This window comes from Micropterus dolomieu, linkage group LG22 (assembly GCF_021292245.1).
Source record: "Micropterus dolomieu isolate WLL.071019.BEF.003 ecotype Adirondacks linkage group LG22, ASM2129224v1, whole genome shotgun sequence".
NCBI classification, from domain to species: Eukaryota; Metazoa; Chordata; class Actinopteri; order Centrarchiformes; family Centrarchidae; genus Micropterus; species Micropterus dolomieu.
This window is the reverse complement of record NC_060171.1, coordinates 16,661,555-16,687,941: the sequence shown is the minus strand read 5'-3', so window position 1 is coordinate 16,687,941 and position 26,387 is coordinate 16,661,555. Positions and strand designations below refer to the sequence as shown.

At 41.1% G+C, this 26,387-nt stretch overlaps 1 protein-coding gene across 4 annotated transcripts in view; it reads right to left on the bottom strand.

The window, feature by feature from the left end:
• Positions 1-2,155: 2,155 nt before the first annotated feature.
• The window catches only part of tln2b (talin 2b), an 88,486-nt gene continuing 64,254 nt past the window's right edge, over positions 2,156-26,387 (bottom strand). The window contains exons 29-57 of one of the 4 annotated variants that reach the window (XM_046036606.1): positions 26,184-26,381; positions 25,566-25,705; positions 24,534-24,627; positions 23,990-24,079; positions 23,747-23,869; positions 22,983-23,126; positions 22,575-22,760; positions 22,316-22,456; positions 21,405-21,586; positions 20,360-20,492; positions 20,145-20,246; positions 19,864-20,034; positions 18,954-19,109; positions 17,809-17,910; positions 17,559-17,678; positions 16,192-16,338; positions 15,008-15,174; positions 14,434-14,617; positions 13,865-13,990; positions 12,159-12,275; positions 11,430-11,615; positions 10,810-10,917; positions 9,660-9,765; positions 8,271-8,395; positions 6,111-6,236; positions 5,955-6,017; positions 5,635-5,817; positions 5,432-5,557; positions 2,156-4,482 (exon numbers count right to left, since the gene is read on the bottom strand). In XM_046036606.1, coding sequence (XP_045892562.1) covers positions 4,354-4,482; positions 5,432-5,557; positions 5,635-5,817; positions 5,955-6,017; positions 6,111-6,236; positions 8,271-8,395; positions 9,660-9,765; positions 10,810-10,917; positions 11,430-11,615; positions 12,159-12,275; positions 13,865-13,990; positions 14,434-14,617; positions 15,008-15,174; positions 16,192-16,338; positions 17,559-17,678; positions 17,809-17,910; positions 18,954-19,109; positions 19,864-20,034; positions 20,145-20,246; positions 20,360-20,492; positions 21,405-21,586; positions 22,316-22,456; positions 22,575-22,760; positions 22,983-23,126; positions 23,747-23,869; positions 23,990-24,079; positions 24,534-24,627; positions 25,566-25,705; positions 26,184-26,381 — 3,975 coding nt within the window. In that variant the 3' untranslated portion in view covers positions 2,156-4,353. The remainder of the gene's footprint in view (positions 4,483-5,431; positions 5,558-5,634; positions 5,818-5,954; positions 6,018-6,110; positions 6,237-8,270; positions 8,396-9,659; positions 9,766-10,809; positions 10,918-11,429; positions 11,616-12,158; positions 12,276-13,864; positions 13,991-14,433; positions 14,618-15,007; positions 15,175-16,191; positions 16,339-17,558; positions 17,679-17,808; positions 17,911-18,953; positions 19,110-19,863; positions 20,035-20,144; positions 20,247-20,359; positions 20,493-21,404; positions 21,587-22,315; positions 22,457-22,574; positions 22,761-22,982; positions 23,127-23,746; positions 23,870-23,989; positions 24,080-24,533; positions 24,628-25,565; positions 25,706-26,183; positions 26,382-26,387) is intronic. The other 3 variants (XM_046036607.1, XM_046036608.1, XM_046036609.1) reach the window with 3 other exon arrangements.

The window sequence follows — 26,387 nt, the reverse complement described above, 5'->3', positions numbered from 1 at the left end:
TAATATTCCTTTGTGTTTCTTTCTTTCAGGCTTTTCAGAGCATTTAATTGAATACAATTGTCTTGTACAAAGTCCATACACTACACGCACACTTTACACTGGCCACATCCCTGGAACATCAAGTACCTCACTGAAGGAAACTTGGATAATGATGGACATAATAGATGGTTCAGTCTTTTTTCCCCCGAAATCTGAAATTTCTGAGAGGTGTTTGTAATTTCTCCTCTGCAGTTTGTTAAGTGCCTTCTACCTTCTCGCTGCCATGCTATCTTTGGGTCTGGGCTATGTGACACTTCCTGACAAAATGGACTGAAGCCAAACATTAACAGAGTTTCAACCCATGAACAATGCTGGGTTTTACTGTTTTAACAGCTTGGGCAAGCTGTACTATGACATGCTGTGTATATCAATCACTCTCAACGTAATTGTAACCACAAAACACTTACTTCTGTAAGCTTTCATGAAAATCCTGAAGAACGGGATGTTGTGCTTGGAAAGCAGCTGAAAACGACAAGAAATGAGAACATCTCTCACATTGCTCAAAGACCTGAGACGGACCTGTGAAATAAAGACACTGTCAGATTGAAATATTGTCTATGACAAAAATGAAAGTATCAGTAGCATGCTTTGGACAAATGACCCAGCCCAAAACCCAAAAGCCTTTCCTGTTCTGCATTTTTTCCAAACCTCACTTCCTCCTCCATCACTCTCTAGAAGTGGAGAAAACTGGCTTAGGGCAGTTTCCCTCTCTAATGCTGTAAAAGATCACGATGCCCTCTAAATCTGTTTTATAATTTTAGCCTTTCCAGAATTGGGTTCCAAATAAAAATAGACTGACCAAATTCAGTTCACATACAGGTTTCTTTCAATAGTGAGATGTATGCCTGTTCTTTCATATATATAAAGATTTCACCATTGTTCAGTGTAGTAGTATAACATTAAAGGTATTTCCCCAAAAGTCAAATGATGAAACTAATAAACACTGAAATTTCAAGGGGTATTATTAAAATGCTGTAAGTGGCTACATAGCTCTTCAGTGTGACAACTCTCAGTTTCACTGAGGCTGTTCTTAGCTGAAGCCATGACTCTATTCCTGCACAGTCTCACTTCTGAGTATACATTAATGCCTGTTATTCACACTGTAAAATATATAAACATATCAGCCAAGTGCATTTGTTGTTGTTCTGCCATGGCTTATTTACCATAATATAGATTAGTGATGAAACAATGAAAATGGAAAATATAAATGGAGAGTTGACCCAATGTCATTTGGTTTAGCCACAGGCTAACATGCCTTCATTTTTCAGAACTTGAGCGTGTAACAAAGTCTAAACTAAATGGCTGCCAGGCTATGTGTATTAGGCATGGCACAACTCACAGTGACTGCAAAACAAAAATTCCAACACAGCAAATAGAAGTCATTTAGGATGCCAGAGATGCATACTGTTGATGCTAAGGTTTACTGTATGTTTCAAGGAAGTAGTAGATGGGCTCTCCCAGTTAAACACATGACTTCAGTTTCCCCACTCCACTGTGTGGCTTGACCTTTCTTGAAACCAAAACACTCAACCAACCAAATATGGTGTTTGACGACGTGCATTGTGCTGACCACCTCTAACTATCCTTTACACTCTGCCCCCATATTGTTGCAGACAAAGAAAGAAGATCAACTTCAGAGTGAAATAAGTTTTGTATCACCTGAGGAAAAGAGGCCAAGCTCCAGTTTCAATCATTTCAAAATTTTCAAAAGTGGCAGACCAGCATATGTTAGACGAGCTACTTCTTCGTCTTTTTTGCCTTGGTGAAGCACTTTATAACATGGGTTATAAAAGGTTCTCTACAAATAAAGATTATTATTATTACAAAGGTTTTAGCTGTGTAACTCAGGGTGCAAAATGAATGGGAACCAAAACATCTAAATGGGAGTCACTGCATACTTCAGGGTCTGTCTGTGAACCAGAAGGGGGAAAAAAAGCACATCCACTATGTCCATATTTGGTCTGGTTACCTTTGCCAATCCTTCCACTACAACATATTTCTCAAAACACTTCACTCCACTGACCCCTCTGACAGAACTATGAAGGACAATATTGACATCTGCTGGAAAGAATGCAGGATGACGTTTGTCGACTAGATGAAAAAGGACAACACAATCTTAACGGTACTGGTTGTTTGAAACTCTTTATTTTTGGTGAATACAAAAAATACTTTTGTGACCAGATAAATATCATACATACAGCTTCAAATCATAAAACTAATGCAGTCTGTTAAAGAAAGCACAACACCTATTCATAACAGAGCTAGTAACTTTTTCTAATTCAGTTAATACTTGCACAGATCAGTTAGACAATATATTTTAAGGTAATTCTTACATTTACTGATAAAAACGTATTTTTAGTGGTTAGACAATGAAACAAGGAGGCGATTCGGTCCTACATTTAAGAGGGACATAATGACTGCAACAATTCCTCGACTTCAGAAAAAAATTGCCACATGCTCATGGAATGCAGTCTAGTGTTAGTCTTCCGATATGGTCTCTAAATCCTAAGGTATCCACAGATGCCCTTTGATATTAGCATTATAACACTGTAGGCAAATAGGCCACCAGCAAAGGCATTGTATTGTATGGCAAAGAACTAGGTGACAGTTTATTAAGACCCCGATGGGGAACAGACTGGCATAATGTTCTGATCCAGAGAGGACAAGGCTCAGGCTCCCACCCAGCCTGATCTTGAGCTGCTCGCAGGGCAGACTCAAGTAAGGCACTAGTACAAAATGCAGACCAGACACTGGCATGGACAGACTGAGGAGATGAACTACTTAAAATTTCCAATATATTATTCATTAACATACTAATGAAAATCATTTTTTCCTTGTTTCCTCAATCAGAGCTCAAAGCCTTCTAGTTTTTAAGGAGAATGTCCTACATTTAATATAATGGAAGCTTTAAATTGCCTTCGTCAGTGCTGTAAGTTTATCAGTGCAGAACGTATGCTTGTTTCATTCAATTCAAGAGCCAAAAGCCAAATATCATTGCACACAACCAGTCTTTCAACCATTAACAGCGCAGAGTCTCATTATTATCTTGCTAGGATATTCAGTGTAATGTATTGCTATAGACAGCCAGTCTAAACTGAGAATGCCTTTACTATGACAGGGCAGTGGCTGGTGGAGAATAACTGTATATATGTGTATGTGTGTGTATATGTGTGTGTGTGTGTGTGTGTGTGTGTGTGTGTGTGTGTGTGTGTGCGCGTGCAATACAGTGGATACCTGAACAAAATCTGGCCAGTGTTTTATGGGGGAAGAATTAAAACATGAAGACAAGAGAGAACAAACATGAACGATAATGTAAACATATATTCTTTACACAGCTCTGTGTACATAAGGGAAGAACTGGTGGGATTACGTGAAGTGGCATGATGTACAAGCAGCATGACATATTTGGTCACATATAGTCCAGATTATCTGAATAACACAGATCACACCTGTCTGCTCTTTAAGAACAATTAGTTTCTTTAAAAGAAATCAGTCAAGAATAAATATCTGTATAGCTAGTTTTGGTCAGTGGTCTGTTATTTTCTTTTTTCTATTTGACATGAACTCCAATCAGAACCCCCCATTGTTTGGTTTAGTTTATTTAGAATCCTTGAACGCTAAAGATTTGCTAGTTTAGCAGCAAACCCCAAGTTCACATTTTTATCAGTAAAACACGAGTGCCTTTCCACTCTATACTACTCTATTGGTTAGTAGCTTCATTGATATGTATAGACATTATGGTGCATGCATGCCAGTGCTGAAATGAGGCACCCACCTCTCCTGCCTTGTTATTAACCCTTTGAGGTTTTTACATTTAGAATACAAGCTATGGACCCTAAGGTTTGTTCTGCCAGTTGCAGAGATATCATCAGTTCATTTCTCTTTGCTCCAAACCTTTAACAATTATAGAACATTCAATGATTATAAAGAATTACTGTATTCGCAATACCTTTGATTCATGATTGTAACAGTCAGTGACGCTCATGATGCAGTAACACTCACAAAGCAATGATACATTTATCATACAACTTCATCATACTGTCTCATCCTCCTTTAAGTGACAACTCTAACAACCTTCTCAATATTGAATGTCAATACCATTCACACACACACACACACACACACACACACACACACACACACACAAATACACTATAGAGCACAGGCACTTGTTTTCTCACCAAACAGGCCTGTTTCAAGTGCTGTATATTCCTCGGTTATATGAGATTAAAGCAGCCAATCGTACATCGGCAACACCTCCCCATGACAGGCGGGTCTCGTCAGCGCAGCGCACATCCTGTCCGCTCAAGCCAATCAGCCCTCATCCTCCCTCAGCTCGCTGGGCAGGAACTTGTACTGCTGCTGTCGGATCTGAGCCAGCTTCTTTCGTGCTTCCTCCAGCTCTCGCTCCTTCCTCAGCATCTCCTCCTGAGCTGCAATGATCTGAGGACACACAGGAACAGCTGACAGAAAATGTGCCTTCTACTCATCATAATCTCATTCCTGTGGATGGCTGAGAATCAGCTCATACTGTCAGTTAACTCTAAGCACAACACAGAGGAGAAAATACAGGAACATTTTATTAAAATTAACCACATTTCCTAAACATGTCTATACATTTACATAAGATGAGAAGATCGGTAGTGATGCATGTAGAAAGAAGCATTTAAACATTACAGCAAAACTTGAATAGATAATTTCATGACAACTTTAGTTTTGCATGTGCTTTGTTTTTACATTAGCTGTCAATCACTAGTGGTTCCTAAGTCAGATTTAATCATTTTATGAAAATAACTAGTTAGTTGTAAGGATAGTAAGCATTAGGCAATAAGATTTTAAAATTATTGATAATACTAGTGTTTAAAAAAACAATAAATGGTCAATCAAAGTGGTTAAACAAATAATGTTGTCCAAAGTTCCCCTCAGTGCGACAATCATCAGAAATCAATGAGACAGCGAGCCTCTCTCGTTAGATAGAAAAACTGACAAGCTGATGCCCAGCCGAGCTGCACCACTGACTGAGACAGGAACCCAATCAATCAAGATGAAAAGTAAAGCTTCCTGTAGCACCCTGGGGTTTTGGAAAAAGAGACACTCACTCCTCAATTACTGTCAAATTCTTGTTAAGATCAAAAGGAAGCAAATTCTCAAGACTTCAAGAGATGTGATGTTTTGCAGCTCTGGGTGTCTGGTAAACCTGGCAAACAGCTTTGAAATGAAGCTGATGGGCTGTTTATCCACAGCAGCTCATCACAATTTCGGGAAAAAAATGACGGTGGCATTTTGGCATATCAGCGAGAGGTGCAAACATTCAGTGAAAAGGGCAAACCACACAACAGAGATGATTCCGGTTCCAGGTCTCACATAAACATTTTTTAGGCTTTTCTCTCACCTGAGCTATGCCTCCAACGAATTTGGTCTTTACCACCACACTGTCATCTTCAGTCTTGTCAAATGCTGCTTTCTGAGCAGCCCTCACCAGGTTGTCTGAAGCTCGCTTCACTGCATTGCCAGCAGCCTTCAAACAGATAATCTCAAAGTTAGCATGCACAGAGTCCTTCCAACAGATGCATTAAAACGGTGTTTCAGTGTTACCTGTAGTCTCCTCATGGCTTCAGAATCCTGGTCAGCCTTCACCTTGCAGGCCACCAGCAGCTGAGCTGTGGAGGCCGCAACCTGTTTGGCTGAAGAAATGAGCTTCTCCTCGCTGGCATGGCCCTGCACTGAGGCGTTAGCTGCCTCACACAGGTTACTGGTGGCTGCCGCTACCATACGTGCCTGCAGCAAACAATAAATTGCTCATATGCTCTTGGGTTGGGTTTACATCTTGTTTTAAACTGGATTACATTACATACAGTGTAATGTTTATACAGTACTTTGTCGACATGTTAAAAGTGTTAGGCGGCAATACTTACTGCTGATATAAGACCTTGTGACCACTGGCCGTCATCCACTGCATTGGCTAGATTGGATCCCACCTGAGGTAGACATTGGGTAAAAAACACAACCTATGTGTTGTTTTACATTATTAGTAATATATTGTATCTTGCAGAGTGTCTGAGTTGACTGACCTTGCCTTGTGCCACCAGTTCTCTCTGAGCTGCTGATGCAGATTTGACAAGCGCGCTTGTTGCTGCAGCGATGGACTTTGCTGCTTCTAAGATTTGCTCCTCAAAATCCAGTGTCTCATCTGCCTGCTGAAAGTAAAACCACATATTAAATTAGACTTACACATATAGAATGCTACAATAAATGCGACAATTATTACTGTGTCAACAGGTCAACCAGAGCCGTAACCAGGATTTTATGAATACTAAGATCATAAGTCATGATCACCAAAAGTTTTTTTATAATTTTATTACTGTATCTGGATTTTGAAAAACAAAACTGTTCAACCCTTTTGTCTGTACGTTTTGCTTAATTTACTTCCTTGAATCATTTATGTATAATTTGATAATATGCCTAAAACAAGTAGAATTTACATATAAAGAAAATAAAAAAAATATTGGAATTTAAATATCCAAGTCAACCCCTCCAGCTTCCTCAAATTCCCAGAAAAACACTGCAGAGTGGTAGGTACTGTAGTTATGGTTTCCAAGCCCGAACTGAATGCCATTATGAAGATCACAGAGCATCAGTTCAGAGACAGTTCAAAAAATCAGCAGTCAACAACATGTGATCGACCACAGACCTCCATAAACACATTAAGGCACAGGTGGCTGGAGACAGGGCGGGACACTGTAGGAATATGTTTGATATATAGTTGGACTGAATAACAACCTAATATATCAAACATATCAGACAGAGCCCTGCAGAGAAGGCTTCCAGGTCTACAACGGCTAGGAAAGGGTGAAGGGGGGAGGCAGGGCAAGGATGCATGCTGGGATAGGGTGAGAGGGACTAGCAGAGAAGAGAGTAAAAAAAGAGGAAGAAGGAGATTTTTCAGACTTTCGGGTGGTTTAATGCTCTGAGTATTAAAATGTGGTATTCTGTAAGCTTTGTCTCAGTAAAAAATGTACTCAGGGTAGAACATTGTCATTATTAAAAAAATTCATATATGGTGCTCTGTAATTGTTTCAGAATATGTGGAATGAAAATTTGCCTTTATGGTCAGAGTTCTGTCTTTGAACTGTTTTTTTGTCCTTTACATCAATATATAAAAACAGATGATGGATGGACAAACATTTTGATCATTTCTGAATATGGAGGAGAATAAGAAATGTTCGTAAATACATTTTGAACTGTCCTCACATGGGGAAAAAACATGGTAAAACTTGAAAGGTAGTCCCCCTTTAAATGCTATTAGGTAAGGCTTGCATCCTATTAGATCACTAGAGGGAGACACTGACATCTAAAAGAGGAAAAGCTTTTCATTCACTAATCCCTTTTCATAAATATGAAGGTCCCCATAAATGGAGTCTGTAACTGTGGAATTAAAGTATGAGACAGAGCATTATGTGGACTTTATTAAAACTGGGGGAGACTAAATATGCTTTCCTTCATGTCATACGGGCTGAGGGTTGAGCTGACAATCACTTTGTACAGGAAGAGGTACAGAGAAGGGGGTGAGCACTACAGGTGCATGTACAGAAGGAAGAGCACTAGGACCCAACTATCCAGTCTCCAGAGACAGAAACAAACAACACAATCATGCAGTAGCAAACACAACCATGTATTACATACAGAAGAACAAAAGTAATTTCACTATCACCACCACCTCCCACCTATTTTCTCTGCATATGATGCGGTAAAAGTTGTTTTGTTTTTTAGGCAATACCACAGTGTGGGGGGATGATTAACAGGCTGAAAAAGCCACTGCAATAAAACAAATGAAATAAGACAGAGGCCCTCTCTTTCGGAAAGGGTCACAACAGTTCATCACACATTTGAACTCATTCCAACATAAGCTGGAGGACCCAGCAGTGTAATTGCGTCTCCTGGCAACAAAACTCAAAATAATGTCCAAACGTGCCTTTGAAGAAAGTTTTCCAAGGCATCATGTGTTTGCTCACTGGACCAGCTGCCTGAGTCAACTTGGTATGTGTAATGCAGATTTTTTTTTCTCCTTTAATGATATCGAGATAGCAGTTCAGTCACTGAAAAAGAAGACTCCACTTCAAAGTCAGTGTCACCTTTTCCTACCTTTGGCCCACTTCTCCTCCCTGCTGATTAATAGCAAAAAGCTGTGCGTGGGTTTGTGTGGGTGGAAAGGGTGAGAGGGGCACTTATACCTTGGGTTTGGCTCTGGGTTTCAGCTGCTCTAGTTTCTTGGCTGCAGCTTCAATGGACGCTGCTGCTCCGAGGAGCTCAGTCTCGGCGATGACAGTGGGGTCCTCGGGGTCCACACACTCCGATCCTGAACAGGAGCATCATATGCCCATGCGTTGGTTATTGCATGTTTTTTTGTACAGACTCACAAAATAAACACCATTTTTTTTGATGTAACAAGAGATCAACAGTATGCTTTAAAGGCTTTTCATGCACTTTCACACAATCCAGACGTCAGAGATTCTAAATCTCAACCCACTTCAACTGTAGCCACACTCACTATACACTCCAAAAGAATTACTTGCAGTATGATAGCAATGCCTCAAAGTTAAATAAGATAAATGAAAAGTTAGAGGAAATGCACATTTGATGGATCATTGTCTTTTTATAGGTTTTTAAGTGCCCATAAAACGGAGCAGTTTGGGAACAGCTTGGTAAAGCAGATGGAACAATGTTTTCATAGATTATGTTGAGCTCTGGGGAAATCTGTTCTGCACGCCCACTCCCAAGCCGTCTACTCCTCTACCCCCTTCTGACTCTATGAAAGGTGATCTGGAGGAACAAAACACACCCTTCCCCACTTACCTCCATCTGAAGCAGCAAAGAGAGAGAGAGGGGGAGAGAGAGAGCACATGGGACATTAGAGAGGTGAAGTGGATAGCCCCGCTGGGTCTCAGGCTATACGCTGAAATCTAATTCTCATCCAAACTCAATCTATTACTCCTGTCAGATGCAGCAGTGCAGCTTCTAGAGGAAACACTTGTACGTTTGTTCATAACCATCATACAGAGCTTAATTTGGAACAATTTGCATGGCAATCACTCTGTGGTACGATTTCATGACCCATCTTTATTACGGACACAGACAGCTTTGGTGACTTGACACAATAACACCATAATATCATTCATTCGAGAGGATTAGAACTCCTTTGACTATTCTCTAAAATCTTCATAATCCTGTTTTTCAAAAAACAAAACAAAACATTTTATCAAATTGAGTTGGCTTTGAATGGGAATCTCCTCAAGTCTTATTTTTTTTCAGCTTTCCCTGTTACCCTGCAGTGGCTTTAAGGGCTCACAGACAATTTTTGGACAGCACACAAGCTTCTGTAAAATTCATGCCTCCTAATAAAATTACATTACGCTGTTTCAAGTATCACAAACGCTTGGAATGCTAAATATACACAACTGTCATTTGTGTTAAATGGTCCTTATAATCCTGACATTGGCCAGAGTGGGGTCACTGATAACTAAAGGTTGTTCAGCCAAACTTTCGTTTGTGTGCGTTGTTGTAAGAGAGTGTGTGGCAATGTTGTAAGAGAGTGTGTGTATCAGCAATGTGTGTGGCCTCACCTTTCATGGCCTCAGCTGTCTGGACGAGCTCTGTCACACACGCTGCCACATGCTTCGAGTGTACGGCCAGCTGCTGCTTCTGTTCGGGCATGGGTTTCTGCAGCACCTGAAAATACAACAGCCCAAAATGTGCACATGCACACACGAACGCACGTGGACAAGAGGCGTGTAATAAAGATTGACCTGATGAAGGAGTCTGCACTGTCACTATTTAATTCAGTTATGGTTGCAATATGTTTCATATTTGGTTCTTAGTTGATTGGCAAAGTAGAGACAGGACACTCTTTATACAACCACAAATTATACACAAGACACCTGTAGTGGCCTAATGTCCTGCCAGAACCAACATGATGTACTCGTAACTAATTATGCAAGTAAGATAATTAATTAAGCTACTTAATACATTAATTAGCAATTGTCCTTGTCTTCACATAACATATGGGGAGTGTTATCATTAAATAAGGGATTTTATGAAAATTTGTTTTGCTGATTAATTTGCAGATTTATGCAACAAGGTGCTCAGAAATTAAATCAGATCTTCAGCAGGGGTACATTGTGGTGTAAGACATCTTATATATGTTTATTTTTTATATGTATAAAACATACATTTTTTAAGATTAATGTGGTTACAGACGGATATAGCAGTCGTCAGTTTTGTCATTCACTGGCTGGTTATCATTTAGGAGACCTTCTTTCAAAGATAAGGTTGGCATTATTCTATATTTCTCTTATTGACAACTACCTCAAGAAAAGTAGTTTCTGGACAACAAGAGAGGCCTGTGACACCGAAAAATAAGCAAAATCAGACTTTAGCTACAAAGATAACACCTGATACAAGGATCAGTTTATTGTTGGTTTGGGTATTTCTGTTGGATTTGTACATAGAATATCGCCTCATTCTTTTGGTTAATGGTGACGCTACAGTGAATTAAGCTTGACTGAAAGGAAGCCCGGAATGGTTTTTCAAGAATGAGAGGATTTAAAACTGCAGACAAAAACAGTAAAACCTCACTTGGTACTGGTAAATATCAAGATCCACTCTTCCACACTGTTGCCACACACACACACACACACACACACACACACACACACACACACACAAAACACAAGTAACTTCCATCATTTATTAATGAGAATTTCTTTTTCTAACCTGCAGCACTTGCTCCAGAAGGTTGATGTATCCGGTGGTGCACTCAGAGCCATACTTCAGGGCCTTACTCCTCAATTCTTCGCCCACTTCTGGGTGGCAGGCTGCTTGCTGGAAGGGTGTGAAAACCATGTTGTATGGTAAATTAAAAAAGAAAAGGACACAAAACTTGTCCCCCCTAGAATTTTATTTATTTAACAGTTAACACAAGTCCTGACATAAAAGTATACCTGTGATATGTGAGGTCCGGAACGGCCTCTATACAATTTTGGATGTTGATATGTACATTATCTAGTGCCAAGCACATATCAAATTCATAGCTAATGAAAAACTAATTAGTTTGTCATGCCTTGATTGCCAAAAGCATACCCTAAAATGCATGCCTGCTTTGTATTCATTCTGGTTTTGCCTTGTTACAAATGCTCAGTCACTGAAGGACATCCTGACTGATGCTCCGCTGCACGACTTTAAAATGTGACTGAGTCACTACCAGCGGGAGCAGCCGTAAAGTAGACTAGACTCTAATGTCCTATCTGCTCTCAGCAGGATGGGCTCACATGTTCCCTGGCAGCCTGGTGATGTCTGTGTGAGGCCTGTTCTGGCATGGCAGTGTGGATTAGCACCTTGCAGGTAGTCAGCATATCGGAGATGGCTTTGCGGCTCAGGTTGGCAGTGGCGATAACGTCCTCCTGTTGAGCAGAGTTGCCTGCAGCCACTGCCTTAGCCGTTGCTATGGTGATGCCCTTTGTCATGCGGATGAACTCTTCGGGTGTGGTGTGCTTGTCTGGGATGTCCTTGGACTGGAACACCTTACCCACAGACACAGGTAGTTGGATATAGGCATGCTAGTGGCTCAGATATGTTAATACAGATGGGACATGAAGAAGTGCATATGGACTCTAGACTATGGCAGCAGAATGTGTAAACAAGTGAGGAGCAAATATGGGTGGTTGTATAATTAGGAGTTAGGTAGACTGTGTTGAACTTGGCTTTGGCTGCAGCTCTTAGTTAAGCCTCCTCTAGGGCTGGGGGATTCTCCAATAAGGATTAGCAGTAAATTACAAAAAAAACAAGCTCCTGAAATCTTCTTCCTTTCTCACTCTGCCTGCGCCTGCTACCCAGATCCTGATAAGAGCTGTGAGAAAGCTTCAGGGGCTGAGAGGGAAGGGGAAGGAAAGGAGCCGGACAGATAATAAAGGAAAAAAGAACAAAAAGCTCCCCTGTTTTGTTCAGAATAATAGACATAGATATCCCTGACCCTCTTTGGGCCAGCTTTGCAGAGAGGCTGTGTCTCATCATCTGACTCCCAAAAGACCATAAAGAAGCGGTTTCGGCCGGTGAGGAGCTCTTACTGTCAGCTCCTGCTTGATGCATTCAATGGTGGCCTCCAGTGCCCTCGTCCCGCGGGTCGCTTCATCCTCCACTGCCTTCACTGTTTTTAGAAGAGACGTCACGTTGGTCACCATGACCTGTCAAATAAAGCGAGTAATGATGAGGCTCGCAGTCAAACCAGGAGGTGGTGCTCTTTCTCCTCAGCAGTAAAAAATTACAACATTATTTTTGTCTCCCCCTTGACTGATTCCATTACAGTGAATAACAGTTACACGTGTTGAAGGTGCTTATCTAATGAAAATGAAAGCGATCACCTGCTGAAGAAACACCGCGTGATGTATTTCAAATTAAAAGAGAGTGATTCACTGCTGGTAATACAGTTTATTCACTGACAACTTGGAAGGGGGGGAAAAAACTCAAAAATTCAAGTTTTATTCATGGTGACACATTCTGTTCTGTCTGCGCTGCATTCAGCAAAGTGTACATTATTAGGTTAGGAATTTGAGCAACATGATAACCGGGAGTTTGAGATGGTCCCATTTGGAGGTCACCATATGTTAGAGGAACAGAAACAATCTGTCAACATAGCCAGGTCCATGGGTGGTCCTAATTCCATTTAGATGAGAAAATACAAGAAACCTCATGCAACAGTTAGAGATACGTGCTGTGCTTAGTGTGATAGTTGTGAGAAAAATAAATAAATATATACAATTTTTTTTAAACATTTGCAGAAGACAAAGCAAATCTTTGGCTCAGAGGTATCCCTGGCTCTGTCACTGATTAAATACTTAGATCTTTATTTCTCTATTGCAGCGACCACAGCTGTACCAAGGTTAGATATAAAAGGTCTAATCTTTAGTTTTTATTCTTTAGCAGTTGGGAGGTGTGACTGTGGTCATGACGATCGAGACTAAAATGAGACAAAGAGTACAACTCTCGGCACCTTGCGCAAAACATCTTTTCTCTGATCAAGTCTTTATAAGAAAACTACAACTTGCCAGAAGCTTTCCTTTTTATTTAGTTTATATTGTAATTCAACAATTGATATTTCTGCACATACAACATCTATGGCATGTCTGTTTGTTCTTGAAGAAGAACTCTTTGTGTGTTGCTTTTTGTGATGTTTTGCCCATTTGTTTCACCTATTTAATGTGGAGTTGTCCCTCCATTAATAGACAGACTCAAACTAGTGTTTTTGAGTTAGAAATCCACTGCGTTGATGTGAGAAATAGAATTGTTAGGCTGAGCTTTATTTGAAATTTCACTTAGATCAGGTCTTGACAGTCACGCTGATTCAAAAACTTGAACTACTGTAGTCTCAACGCTCATAACACAAAATGTCCTGTGGTTACAGACACAGAAGGTTCTTGGTAAAGCATACCAACCCTCTCTCTCTAACATGCACAAATGCATGCACACAATTTTTCGTCTTAGTGGTGTGTTTAGTCCCAGATACAGATATGACAGAAAAGGAGAATACCTTACAAACGCTGATAAGGACTGTCATATCATTCTTTTGAAAAAGCCTTACTATTTGCTATCAGATACGTCAAACTAAACACATCAGTAAAACAAAGAGAACTTTTGTAGAATACACATTTACACCCAGTATCCTCTCAGCTAGGAGGCATAGGCTAAATAATAAATTCAAGACTTGAGTTGTTGAAATCAATAGAGAGCTAAACCAGATATGACAGTCATTTGTTTGAGCGGTCTTTGCCTTTACCTTGGCAGCGCTCTTCAGCTGATACATGGAGGGGTCATCAGCTGGCTTGCCGGCGGCACATTTGGTGGCACCAATGAGTTCAGCAAGAGCCTTGGCCACATCCCGCACCGCGTTTATCAGAACCACCTGAGGAGATAGAGCTGGTATCAATACGGCAATGGTCAGAGTATAAGTTTAACACCCCGGGGAGAGGATTTAACACTGCAGCCCTTATCACTCACACCTAGTCATGATACTTCAGACTTAGTGGAGGGCAGAGATAGAGGCATACACACAGGGGAAAGTGGAGACACAATGTGTATCAGATGTAACTGCAATTACACAGATGAACACTGGATGTACAGAAAGATAAAAGACATTCATTCTAGATAACTAATATGACAGAATATTATAAAGATAATGGATTGCAAAGGTGGTTAAAGCTCTGTGCAACTGGATAAAAGATTGTTAGAAAAATAAAGGCATACAACTGACTACATATGAAGGTATACAACTGACTACATATAGCTGAAACATCTGTCGTTGTATTAGACATTCTTGATTGTAAATGTTATATAGAATTTCGTCACCTGTGTCTCTGGGTCGTCAGAGCCCATGCTGGTTGCTCCCAGTTTAACCACCTCAGTAAGCTGGGTGATGGTCTTGGCTGAGGACTGGGCAGCCTGGGCCAGTTTCTCCTGGCTGGACGCAGCTCCAGCAACCAGCAGCTTGGTGTCCTCAACCAGCGCCTTGGCTGTCTTCAAGATGCTCTCCCTGAGGGACGGGACACATTCTGTCACAATCTGCTGCACAGTCACACTCAAGTACCGGGAATATGAAAGAAAGCTGTTGTTTTTCTAGTAGAACGTGTGTTTAGTAAGGACAATTTTCAATTTACATTCATTATGGGAAATGCATCTGAATATTCAGCTTTATTGGCAAACTCAACTTTTCCTGAGTGAGTCATCAAAAGAAAAATGGAGCCCTGGTGTTGCAGTGTAAAAACCTATGAACTGAAATCTTAGTAACTTAACTCATAGTATACAAAATAGGCTCTTACTCTATTGCTCATGTTTAACATTATCATGTGTTTCGTTTTTTTGTTGTTAAGAGGTTTTCATTTTACATTATCTCTCTGTTTTGCTGGTGGCGAAGCCATTGTACCTGTGGTCAGCAAAAGACTCTTCATTCTCAGGGTTCAGTGTTCCAGCTGAGGCGAACATGATGGTGGTGTCCAGGTCAGCGATAATGCCAGAAACAGCGCTGGCTGCTGTGATACAGGCCTGGGTGCCTTTGTTTCCTGCCTGCAGTGCTGAGAGTACCAAGGACACCTGGAACGTGTGAAGCACAGCATAGGTGTAAAAACAGCTTTAAATAACCCCAGTTTCTGTATGCATTGCATATGTTTAATGATTAAACATCCTCTTTAAATGACGTTGGTCGAATCTTTATAAACCAGGTATTTGAGGTTGCAAATGTTTAGAGTAAAAGATGTGGACGAGATGGATTAAAAGAGGACACTGGAAGTAAGAAAAGAGAGCTGGATTAAATGTGCATCAAATCAGAGTCTGCTGCACAATCAAATTAAGCCAATGAGCCTGACTCTGCAAATCACACATCTTTCCTGAAGACTCATAAACAAATGTAAAACCCTGAGAGGTATGTTTGAACGAGGCACAAGCTCCACGTGTCAGCAAACGTGACACCACAGATTTTTCAAGTTTGATAGGAGGCCTGAATCAAATCATTGACTCATAGTGGAGAGAAATTCTAATGTGTGAGCAGCATGGCTATACTGCTGCCAGGGTCACAGCAGGGAGACATAGGTAATATTATTAACTGCACAGTGTGAGGATGTGAGAGCATGCTCTCATGACCTGCATGACTAGTACAATAATACAGTAAATCACCAGTTCTACTACCTAAAATAACATATATTAAACCTATATGCTTCTGACTCTATACTAGTTCAATATTAAGGCTAAAGCTAAACCATAAAAAATAATAAATAACAAATAATAATTCAAAGGATATCTCTCAGCTACAGTATAGTAAAAAATTATTCACATCTGAACTGCTTCTTCTTAAATCTTGCACACACTTACATATCCTCCATCACTTTATTTAAATAGGTATATATACACAGCAACTGTGCTGAGCGATGTGGGGAATATATTTTCATAAAAATGCTAATGCTGAGTTGATGCTGTTTTCAAACTTCCAACAGCAGAGATGGAAAATAACGGCAAAAACAGACTTCCTTTCAAGAGTCAAGATGTATATAAAAATAAAGAATTCCTTCTGCAAAAGTTAAAGGTGCTGTACCAGTTTCCGTCCTCATGGCTTACCTTCTCTGTGACTGCACGGGCACACTCAATAAGTTCCCTTTTGGAGAAGCTGTCAGTGGGACTGAGCTGTAGGGCTCCAGCCTTCTGGACCAGGTAGATACAGCCATGGCCAAGCTCTTGCACCCGTGTCCTTATCTGGAAACCAACCTGAAAGCATAACCAGGCATGGACTTACACCGCATCTTCTCATTTGCGTCACTGTAGTACGCAATTACAATCCTGTCCTAAACTGGCATGCCTCTTATCCAGCGGGGTGGATGAAAAATGATTTTAAGCTCAGAGAGGGAATGCTGATGGTGGCACACTACACCTTTAATTTCCAGACTGAGATTCATGGGTGGGTGGTACTTCATTATAAGCATCACTATAGGCTTTTAGACTCATAGAGGCACAATGTCACTATGGTAACCAGCAGGGTTTCCAGCAGCCTGTTATATACAAGATATTGATAAGAGCTATGTGCTTATTCGTGCAATGTTTCCACATATTGCTGGATTACATAGAACAGAGTGTGTGTGTCAACAGCGATGGATGCTGAAAGGGTATATTTCTGTTTGATCTCACACTGTCCGAAGCAGCCTTAAAGAAAGGGTGTCATATGAAAGAACACCAAACATCTGCTCTGATCAGAGCGTGAGTGAATACATCCAAAAGCATTTTGGGTGTAAAATGCAGACCTAAGCTGATATTTCAGTCTGACATCTCAGGGGCACAATTGCAAAGAGATATACGGCGTTATGTGTTTAAGGGTACCTTTGGGATTTTTCACCCTGGACCTTATTTTCCCATGTTTTTGTGTCTATGTGACTAATTGGGACAACATGTTTAGAAACTGATCCAGTATTGAGCGAGCGTGCTGCAGTTGGCAGCAGCAAAACAGGGCTGCATTGTAATCCTTGTGGGCAATTACGCCCCGTCAAAGAGTAAAGCCACCGGACTCCACTGATAAAAACAGCATGTTTTCAAGGGTTAAAAACACCAAAGTCACACAATAACTCAAACAAACTGATCCAGTCAGCGGTAGACCAGAGAGTTAAATTTACTATTTTTGTGATGAGTCTGGTGGCTTTGACAACAGCGATATAGCGACTGTTTCTCATTAAACAAAAAGATCTTACTCTTATCTAATCCTTTTTCTAAAAAAGGTCTATCTCTGTAGGGATCCCTTCCATAAGACAGATACACACTGCGCACTCGTTCAATACTGGACCAATTTCAAAAAATGTCGTCCCAATTAGTCACATATAAACAAAAACATAGGAAAATAGGTTGAAGGTTGAAAAATATCAAAGTTACCCTTTAAATTTTTCATAAGAGTATGTAATTTTGCCCACACACTCCATAGGACAGAGGGCATGGCTTCTCACCTCTTCTGGCTCTGCAGTGGCAGCAGCCAGGCGTCCTTGGTGTGCTAGCTGTCCATAGTCCACTGTCACCTGAGAGGCAAGGCCACCGAGCTCCTCAGGGCAAGTTACAGATTTAGTCATCTGGTGAAAGAGAGCACATACATTGTCAGCAGAGGCACATTAATGTTTCTTTAGCTGTACTGGCAAATATTGTCATTGTAGATTGGAAATGTAATGTAAAACACACAGAGTCAGACATTATTGCACTCACCATCTCCTGTGCAGTGATAGCGATGGCCTTGGAGAACTTCACCATTGTGGTCTGGTAGTCCACAAAGGAGCCCTCAGGTTCTGGAGGTGTTCCTTCATCCAACTGTGAGGACCAAACCTTTAGTATTTATTTATTTTAGAGCTTACATGGCTATCCTATGTGTTTTTACACTAGGAACTTCACAATTACGTGAGAATTTTGATTTAGTTTGGTTTTGCTTACTGCTCAACTAAAAAGTGCCCAGCTCAGTAAATATATGCGTTACATATCTTTGATAACCAAATTTAAGGAATTTTTATCAAAAATATGTTTATGTTATGTGCTATATTTTTGAACTCTGAAGTACAGATGTCGGCATTAAAATCTAGTATCAGTCAGGCTATAGAAAAAAACATTTAAAGTTTAGTACATTGATGGATGTCACTAATTAACAGACAGCCTCAACACTTTGTAGCCTTCTTCTAGAAGGTACATTATTGTAGGGGGTCCAAACTTAGTGTGATTCATTTAAGAGGCCACTACAAAGATAAATTGGGGTGTGCTGGGAATACCAATATTGGATGCACACCATTTAGCAACCCAAGTCCTTTTATAGTACAACTTCTTAATTGATATATAATTTCTTAACAATTAAAAAGCCATTAGTGTGAATATAACCCATTTTATGTATGTATTGTTGTAAAGTGTTCCACTTTATATTTGCTAATGGTGTTTTAATGATGGTTACCATGCTATGTTCAAGCTGAGGGTGAAATAAAAATCCAAGGAAGAACATTTTAAATAAAGGATAAGATCTGAGCCAAGCGTATATGTCTGAGTATGCGCAGAACATCGTCAATTATTAACTGCGCTGTCAACACAGTGACATGTCCCCCAGCAGGATGAGTGACAGCTAACATCACCAGTGGGCTGCGGACTTAAAACTTGTCAACGAGTGGACTAATGAGAGTCACTGACAAGGACACATTCTCAGCACACCCACTGTGGGATTACTCTTATTTGGACAGCTCATGTTGCCTTCAGACAATTAAGATAGGGAATAAGTGTCAACATAAAATCTGTTTAAACCACCTGAGCAGACTTCTCATGAGATGATATCACACATACCGTGCATGCATTCTCTATCAAAACACACACAAACACACCTTACTCACCCTTCCCATGGCCTCAGCGATGGACTCCACCATGCCCCCCACCATGCCACCTTCACTGGCCGCCTCATTCAAAGTCACCATGATGTCGTCTACAGCCTCCTTCATCAGCTGGGCTGCTTCAGAAATGGCATCGTGGGTGTGGGACGCCTGTGGACACAGTCGAGCTGATTAATGTTTCTATGACACTGTCTTGGTCTAGCCAGAAAGATATTTATCAGCTTGACAACAGCTCCAGAGTGTCCCTACAGCTGCTAGGTACTCAGTGTCTCACTAGAGGACACGTCACCAGGCTGTAAGGGCTTGAACCACCCTATTTTCTAATAATTCAAACTACAACTTCAAAATCAAAATAACAGTGCACATACTATACAGTAAATGAAATGAAATAATCAAAAAAACCCAGCAAAATGTTAATTATTCAAATGTAAGCAGGAGTAGACAGGTAGACAGGCAGTCCTATGAGACAACAGAAGTTCCTCAGTAGCTTATTTTATTATTTTGTGACTGAGTTTGAGCAACGGCAGAACCATCAGAGAATGGGATTAGAAGTTGTTCAGCGAAAAGATTTAAAAAAAATCTTCACTAAAATCTTCAATTCCAACACTAATAGAGCCATAAAATCTACTAAGAACTCCTGTCACTTTGTTCTGTCTGAGTTTGATGACTTAAAGTTGAGAGAAGAACATATAATAGCGAGTTACAGAAGCTGAGGCAGAAGGACATTTTTAATGCTCAGCAGGGAGGAATGGTATGATCATCTTAAAAAGATCTACCATGGGAAAATATGCCTGCATTACTGTATTGACAAGCTGAAATTTTGCTTACTATCACAGGTCACCGTTGTTCATGTCAGGCTAAACACACTGTAGCTATATGCCCTATATGCCTAACTGCCTAGTACCTTTGGGTTTCCCCCGCCTTCCTTGGCAGCATAGAGCATCTGTAGGGCAGACTCAGACAGGGTCTTGGTCTGGTCTAGGATGGTCATCTGCTGCTGGTGGTCGTGCAGCTTAGAGGCCAGGCCCACCGATGCCACAATGAGTGGATCGAAGTAACTGGCCAGCTGGGTTACCTGGGAGAATGAGTTTAAGAGAGCTGTCTGAGGAAGGATTCGTAAGATAGAAAACAGACTTTTCTTTCTAAATCCAGAGGGGATGAAGGGATATATGGCCAGACCAGCACCTTGTGTCCTAGTTGGGCAGCCTCGCCTCGGGCCGCTGTGGAGACGGGATCAATCAGATGCCCTATCTCCTGCACAGAGGATGTTAGCTGCTCCTGGAGTGCCTGGTGAGTTACAACGGCACAGAATTACAGTTCAAGTCACACAATATAGACTACAGATCCCATTAAGTTCATTCTCTTGGACAAGATGAAGCTGATGGGTTACTTGTACTCACTTCCATGGAGATATCATCTCTGCAGGGCAAGGTCTGCCCAACGGCAGCGAGGGAAGCTTGCTCAATGTCCCGGATACACTTATTGATGTTATCAATGGAGTAATCACACTCCCTCTGTCCTGGTGCCTTGTCCCTGTCATCAGAAACATTGAAAAATGCATACATAAAAACATTTGCACATTACTGTGCAAATAAATATAAAATACATTTTTAAGTACATCAATTAAAAAAGTCCACATTTAATCTAAAGAAATAGTTTGACATCTTGAGAAATGCTTTTTTCTCTCTTTTCTAACAACAGTGAGATGAGAAAATTGAAACCCTTGTCATATCTATATGTTAAATATGAAGGTGCAGCCAGCTGCCGATTATCTTAGCTTAGCATAAAGAGAGGAAGCAATTAGAAACAGCTTGATTTTTTAAAAGGGGAAATTGTAAATTCATCGTGTTGTGATTTTACAGGCGGTTTTGTGCAGGACTATTTTTTGGCCCGCAACAGTGACTTCCTGACGTCTTGTCTTCACCATGATGGACACTCCAGTCTTTATGCTGAGACTAGCTAATCAGCTGCTGGCTTTAGCTTCATATTTAGGATACAGAGATCAGGGAGTGAATAAACATATTTCCCAGAATGACGATGTATTCCTTTAAAGCATAACGATAGGCAGGTTATAACCAAATGCAGTCTCTTCTGGGGCTTAGCTGCTCTAATAACTAATTAAGTATATGCATATGATTGGAGGATGATGATGAAGATATAAGTGGGAGGGGCCCTAGCTTTGATAAAAATGTGTGGCAGATCCACCGTGGCTCATCATCTCATCACTGCTCTATCTTGTTCACTAATCTATTACAAGGCAGCGGGAATCTCAGCAGATATAAACTAATGTAGCAATTTATTGCTTAGCTGAACAGACATCACAGAATAAGCCCTCTGGTTTCAGAAACTTTTTTTGCCCCACCAACTGTGAGCAAACCATTATAAACTTTGATTCAGGATAATCCTGCAGAGACAGATGTGGCAGTAAGTGGGATTAATACAAACCTGATGGAGGTGATGAGGCTCTTGATGGAGTCAGAAACTGTTCTGGAGTGGCCAGCTAGTATCGACCAGGTGGGAGGATCTTTGGGGTTGAGGACCAACGAGCGGGCTGTTTCTAAAAGGTAAGTGGAGCTATCGAGCATGGAGCGGGCTGATCGCACAATAGGCTCCTGGGAGGCCGAGCCCTGTGGAAATCAAAAAGTGAGTGCAGGTAAAACACCAGCCCAGGTAACAGCAAAGCGCTAGCCACATTGGTATGGACACAGTTGTTAATATTCCTTGACTACCTTAGAGAGATCAAAGGTGCAATCAAAAGGAGGGATGAGATTAGAAGGGCAGCTTTACACAGATGCAGGAAGAAACACCTTCAGTCTTTATGATCCGAGCCAAAGCCTCCCTCGACAATTAGATTAACAAGCTGAAGATTAGAGCAGCTGTGTTGAGAAAGAGTGCCGTTAAACACTGCCCTCCAAAAGATTACAGCCATAAAGCTTTTAGAGGACTGTGAGAGAAATGTTCTGCTCAGATTGAAAAATAAAAATCCATCTCTCTCCTTCAGTCTTTTCTTGACATTAAAAGAAAAGGGAAAATTGGACCTCACTCTCAATCCAATTCCCGCCTCATGTTCGCTGTACAAACCTTTCTGTGTTGGCTCACATAAAAGTGCCTGTTTCAAGAGGATTGAGTGCAGAAGTCACAAACTTATTCATTAAATTTCTCTGAAGAGTAGCTTCAAGATCCTCTGCAGGGTGAGTGGGAAAAAAATTACAAATTGGATGTTTCTGAGAGCAGAGAACATGATAACAGATTGCCATTCATTTTCATTCCGTTAAATCATGAGAAACTGTGGGAAAAAATTAATGAAAAATGTTCAAAAGGGGGCATTACAAACAAGCATCAAAATTGATGAATACCTCGTTGCTGATCTGAGCTGGGATGCTCGCAAACTCAGGGTTGTTGGCAAAAGTAGACAGGTTTTCTACAGCCTCGAGAAGTGGGGTTGTAGCAACACGGCACCTGTTTCTATTTTCTTCTGAAAAATCCCCATCTAAGGCCTGAAACAAGACGCCAACGCCATATGAGTATTTGGATTTTTGCAAGTAACTTAATTATACACACGCATTCACAGCTTCTCACATGATGGAAGAATTTTGTAACAAATTTACACTCAACGTTTTGATCAGATGGGGAGTTGACCTTGATGGTTTTGACAAGGTTGGCTGTGGTGTTAGCCACCTCTTTGGCTGACTGGACAAACTGCCTCCTAGCCACAGGGTTGGAGGTTTTAGAGGAAGCCAGGCGGCAGGCGTTACAGAGAGCTGAAGTGTGCTTGGCTACAATTGTTGCTGCAGACAACACCTGACAAACAGAGAAACAACAACAAATAGGAAGCAGTGTGGTATAAAACGAGGAATTGCGGTAAGGGGTGTAGAGTAAATGATTTGCGACATTCAGGTCGATTTTAAGGTTTTCAAACTTAATGAGCCATATAATTCAAGTCACAATAGATCTATATACACTGCTGTCCCAAGTGCAGTCCACATATGCCAGGGAATGGTCCACAAGCCCCACACTTCTTACCTGTGAGGGACTACTGGCTGGGTCCACTAAGTTCTGACAAGCCATCTGTATAGCCTGGTGGGCCCGTGCAAACTGGATAGGATCAACGAGCCCCTCGTGGCCTGACTGACTATTAGGATCAGACACACCTACAAGATAAGAGGCCTACAGGGCAGAAAACAAAAACAGAGTTAAATTAATGCATCCGTTTGCCACTAGACAGGTTCTTTATTGTCCTAAAAGGTCCCATTTGTTGTCACAGACAAGTAAACATCCCCCACATGCAGTCCACGTTCTCTGACATACATACATGAATACATGAACTGAACAGATACATACATGAATTCATACTGTATACATGTTACATTTCAGGGGAGTAGATAAGCAGAGGGAACAAAAAATCTGTCAGAGTGCCCTTTTCCAGAAAAGGAAACTGAATGTTGCATGGAGGTGAGCATGTTATTTTAGAGCTTAAGGGGTAGGAGTCTGTAAAACCTCCAATGAAACCTGGCTCAACCCGCCTCACTGTCATGGTTTCCAATGGAAAATGTCCTGCTAGGGTGTAAATGCCATTATTTCCACCTTGTCAAGATGTTTGAATTTCTTTTCATGTATTGTTTAGAGGGCTGTGTCAACCGTGTAAAGGCTTAAATTGTTTTTTTCCCTGATTGAAATGTAATGCGATTAATTCTAAGCATATATTAAAAACTATGGCAGAAAGGTGAGATGAGAGCAGAAGCATGGTAACTCATGGTAAGTGAGTAAGTACCATGCTGTGATCTCACCTGTCCTGCAGCCTCTGTCAGCCCACACAGAGCCTTGGACGCCACACCCACGCTCTCCCCAAAGGCTACCACATCACCGGTCTTACAGTGCTGAGAAATGCCTGCCATTGACTCTCCTAGGACCTGAGGCAATGTGGAAAAGGACAAAATGAGTGTACAAATGAGATCTTCAGCTGCCTGCCATGCAAAATATCTCTGACAGTTAAAGTGTATAGTCCAAGCAATTATTTTGAAAGCCTGTACCTTTGAATTCTCCATGACACTCTCGATGCAGTCAAAGTAGGAGAGTTCACTGACAGGCTCATTGGGATTATCTAGGAGCCCTCTGACAGCCTGTACACAAACAGAGATGATAATTGAAACCACAATGGACACACCACTGAACATTCCTGCTATGATTTGACACTTTTATCAGCCACTTCATTTAGATTTGAAAAAGGAAACACTAAAAATTTAAATCAAGCTGATGAGAATATAATTCCCTGCTAATCAAGCCTTAATCAATATACACAGCCTTATTGTCATTTTCAGTTACTTGGGTAGTAAGTACATGAATTTAGGCTTCAGTATGCAAAATTCTGTTGTTCAGCCATTGTCACTACTTTCACTAATCACTGAATTAAATGTCCATTGACAATGAAAGGCTCTATGGGAGTAACCAAATGCAAAATAAATGGAAGGCAAGGGTGAACAAATGCAACTAGTTCCCCTGATGAAAAACATACAGGCATGTAAAGGCAATAGAAAACAGGTCTGTGTGTGGTACAGTGTATGTGAGGACGGCTACCTCCAACTCCCTCAAGGCGTTGTCACACTCCTTTTGTCCTGCTGCTTGCTGGGTACAGAGTGTGATCAGCTGGTTAATACTCTCTGTCACTGCCCTGAAACACACAGGCAGCCACACAGGCGTTTTAGCTCTCACATGTGTTCTCTGCATGCACGCACAGCCTGGCTTCACTCACACTCACTCGCACATGCTTTTAGCTCCCCTGTTCAAGCATGGCACTGCTGGCCTCTCACTGCGATAGGCTAACACAGCGCACAGGAGTACAGAGATTGTCTTGAGTTTGTGTTCAGCCTTGCTGAGCACAGAGAGGCTCTAGCCCAGGCTTCTATCTCCTAATTAGACAGAGAGAAGTCAGTCAGCCCCAAAGCCCTGCGGGACCAGCTGCCTGTCTTCTCACTAGGGGGAGGCTACATCTAGCAAAGCCGAACAGTCACAGCTTAAGAGTGGCATACAGATGCAGACGGGAGACGTTTTGCGACATTTACCGTTAAACTTCAGTTAAAAGCCTAGACGACTGTCGTTTCTAATGTGGCTGCACGTTTTGTCAAATAAACACAGGTCTCAATTAGAAGCCTGGTCTGGTTTTTATAGAAGTTCTTTGGCTGTATGAAACCTCTTAAAGCCAACCGCATCACCTGCATGAGCTAATTCTAAGCTGCTTAGATCGTGCATACCAAATTAAAATGTTTAAACATTTGTCATTATGGACATGATACACATCGTTAGATCAGTTAGATTCTTCACAATTCAATCGTTTATTTATTTTATTGAAATAATGAGCACAAAAGTAATATTTATTCAAATTTACCGGCATTGTAAAGGAATTAAAGGCATGTCCCATATAGATGCCTGTCCCAAATATAGGCAGGGTGTGTTTAGTGATTTAAGCAAATATTAATAATAACAATAACTTGCAACAGGCTTGAATATGGACCACGATTCATATGTAGAACCAATTGGTTCAGTTTACTAGCAAATGCTGTATGATTTGCATTAGAAATAAATGAAGAGACTATCTGCATCTTATCACACCTTGCTGCCACAGCCAGAAGATTCTTAGCATTGGCTGCACCTGGATCCACAGACAGAGACTTGGCAGCTAGCAGCAGCTTACTGGACGCCATGGAGATGTTCTTCAGATTACCTATGACTTGGATCTGGTCATCCTGGCTCTGCAGAGGCAAGTACAAAGACAAACACAGATGATTGTTAGAGCTGTATTAAATATAGTTACAAAAACACAAAGTACTTACTATATGCAGCATTGTATTTAATGTGTCCCTACCACCTATATTCACATTCCTCACTCAGCAAGCCTCTTTGAGCCTGATTAAAGCTCGGGTGTCATGCTACATCAACTCCAATCCCAGACAATCTTTTCAAATTAATGAGCAAAATAACCAGAAAAAGAACATCACAAGATCTCATTACATCGGACTGTGTTGGAGCTCTTGGGGACAATCATTTTCCTAAGTGAATTGGATGAAAAGGTCTAATTAACAAATGACTTAAATAGCTAAGGTAATAAAGTGACACAAAAATATGAGCTTGAACATTAAGCATTTAGGACTTTTACATTCATCCATCAAAGGTTTGAATGCTCTTCTCCATGTGTGGCAGTGGCTTACCACTGAACTGTTTCAAACCTACTTGGGTGTGTCCTGCCATTTCAATGCCAGCATCCAGGAACTCATCAAAGTCCTGGCTGAACTTCCCTGAGGCCGCAGCCAGCTGGCTGCTGGTTCCACGAGAGGAGTGGACGACCTCGCCTGCAGAGTGGTTGAGTTCAGCTGCTGTGTGGTTCAGATCAGTCTGGGCCTCCTGGAATGTCTTACTGCAGAGAGGCAGCTTCAA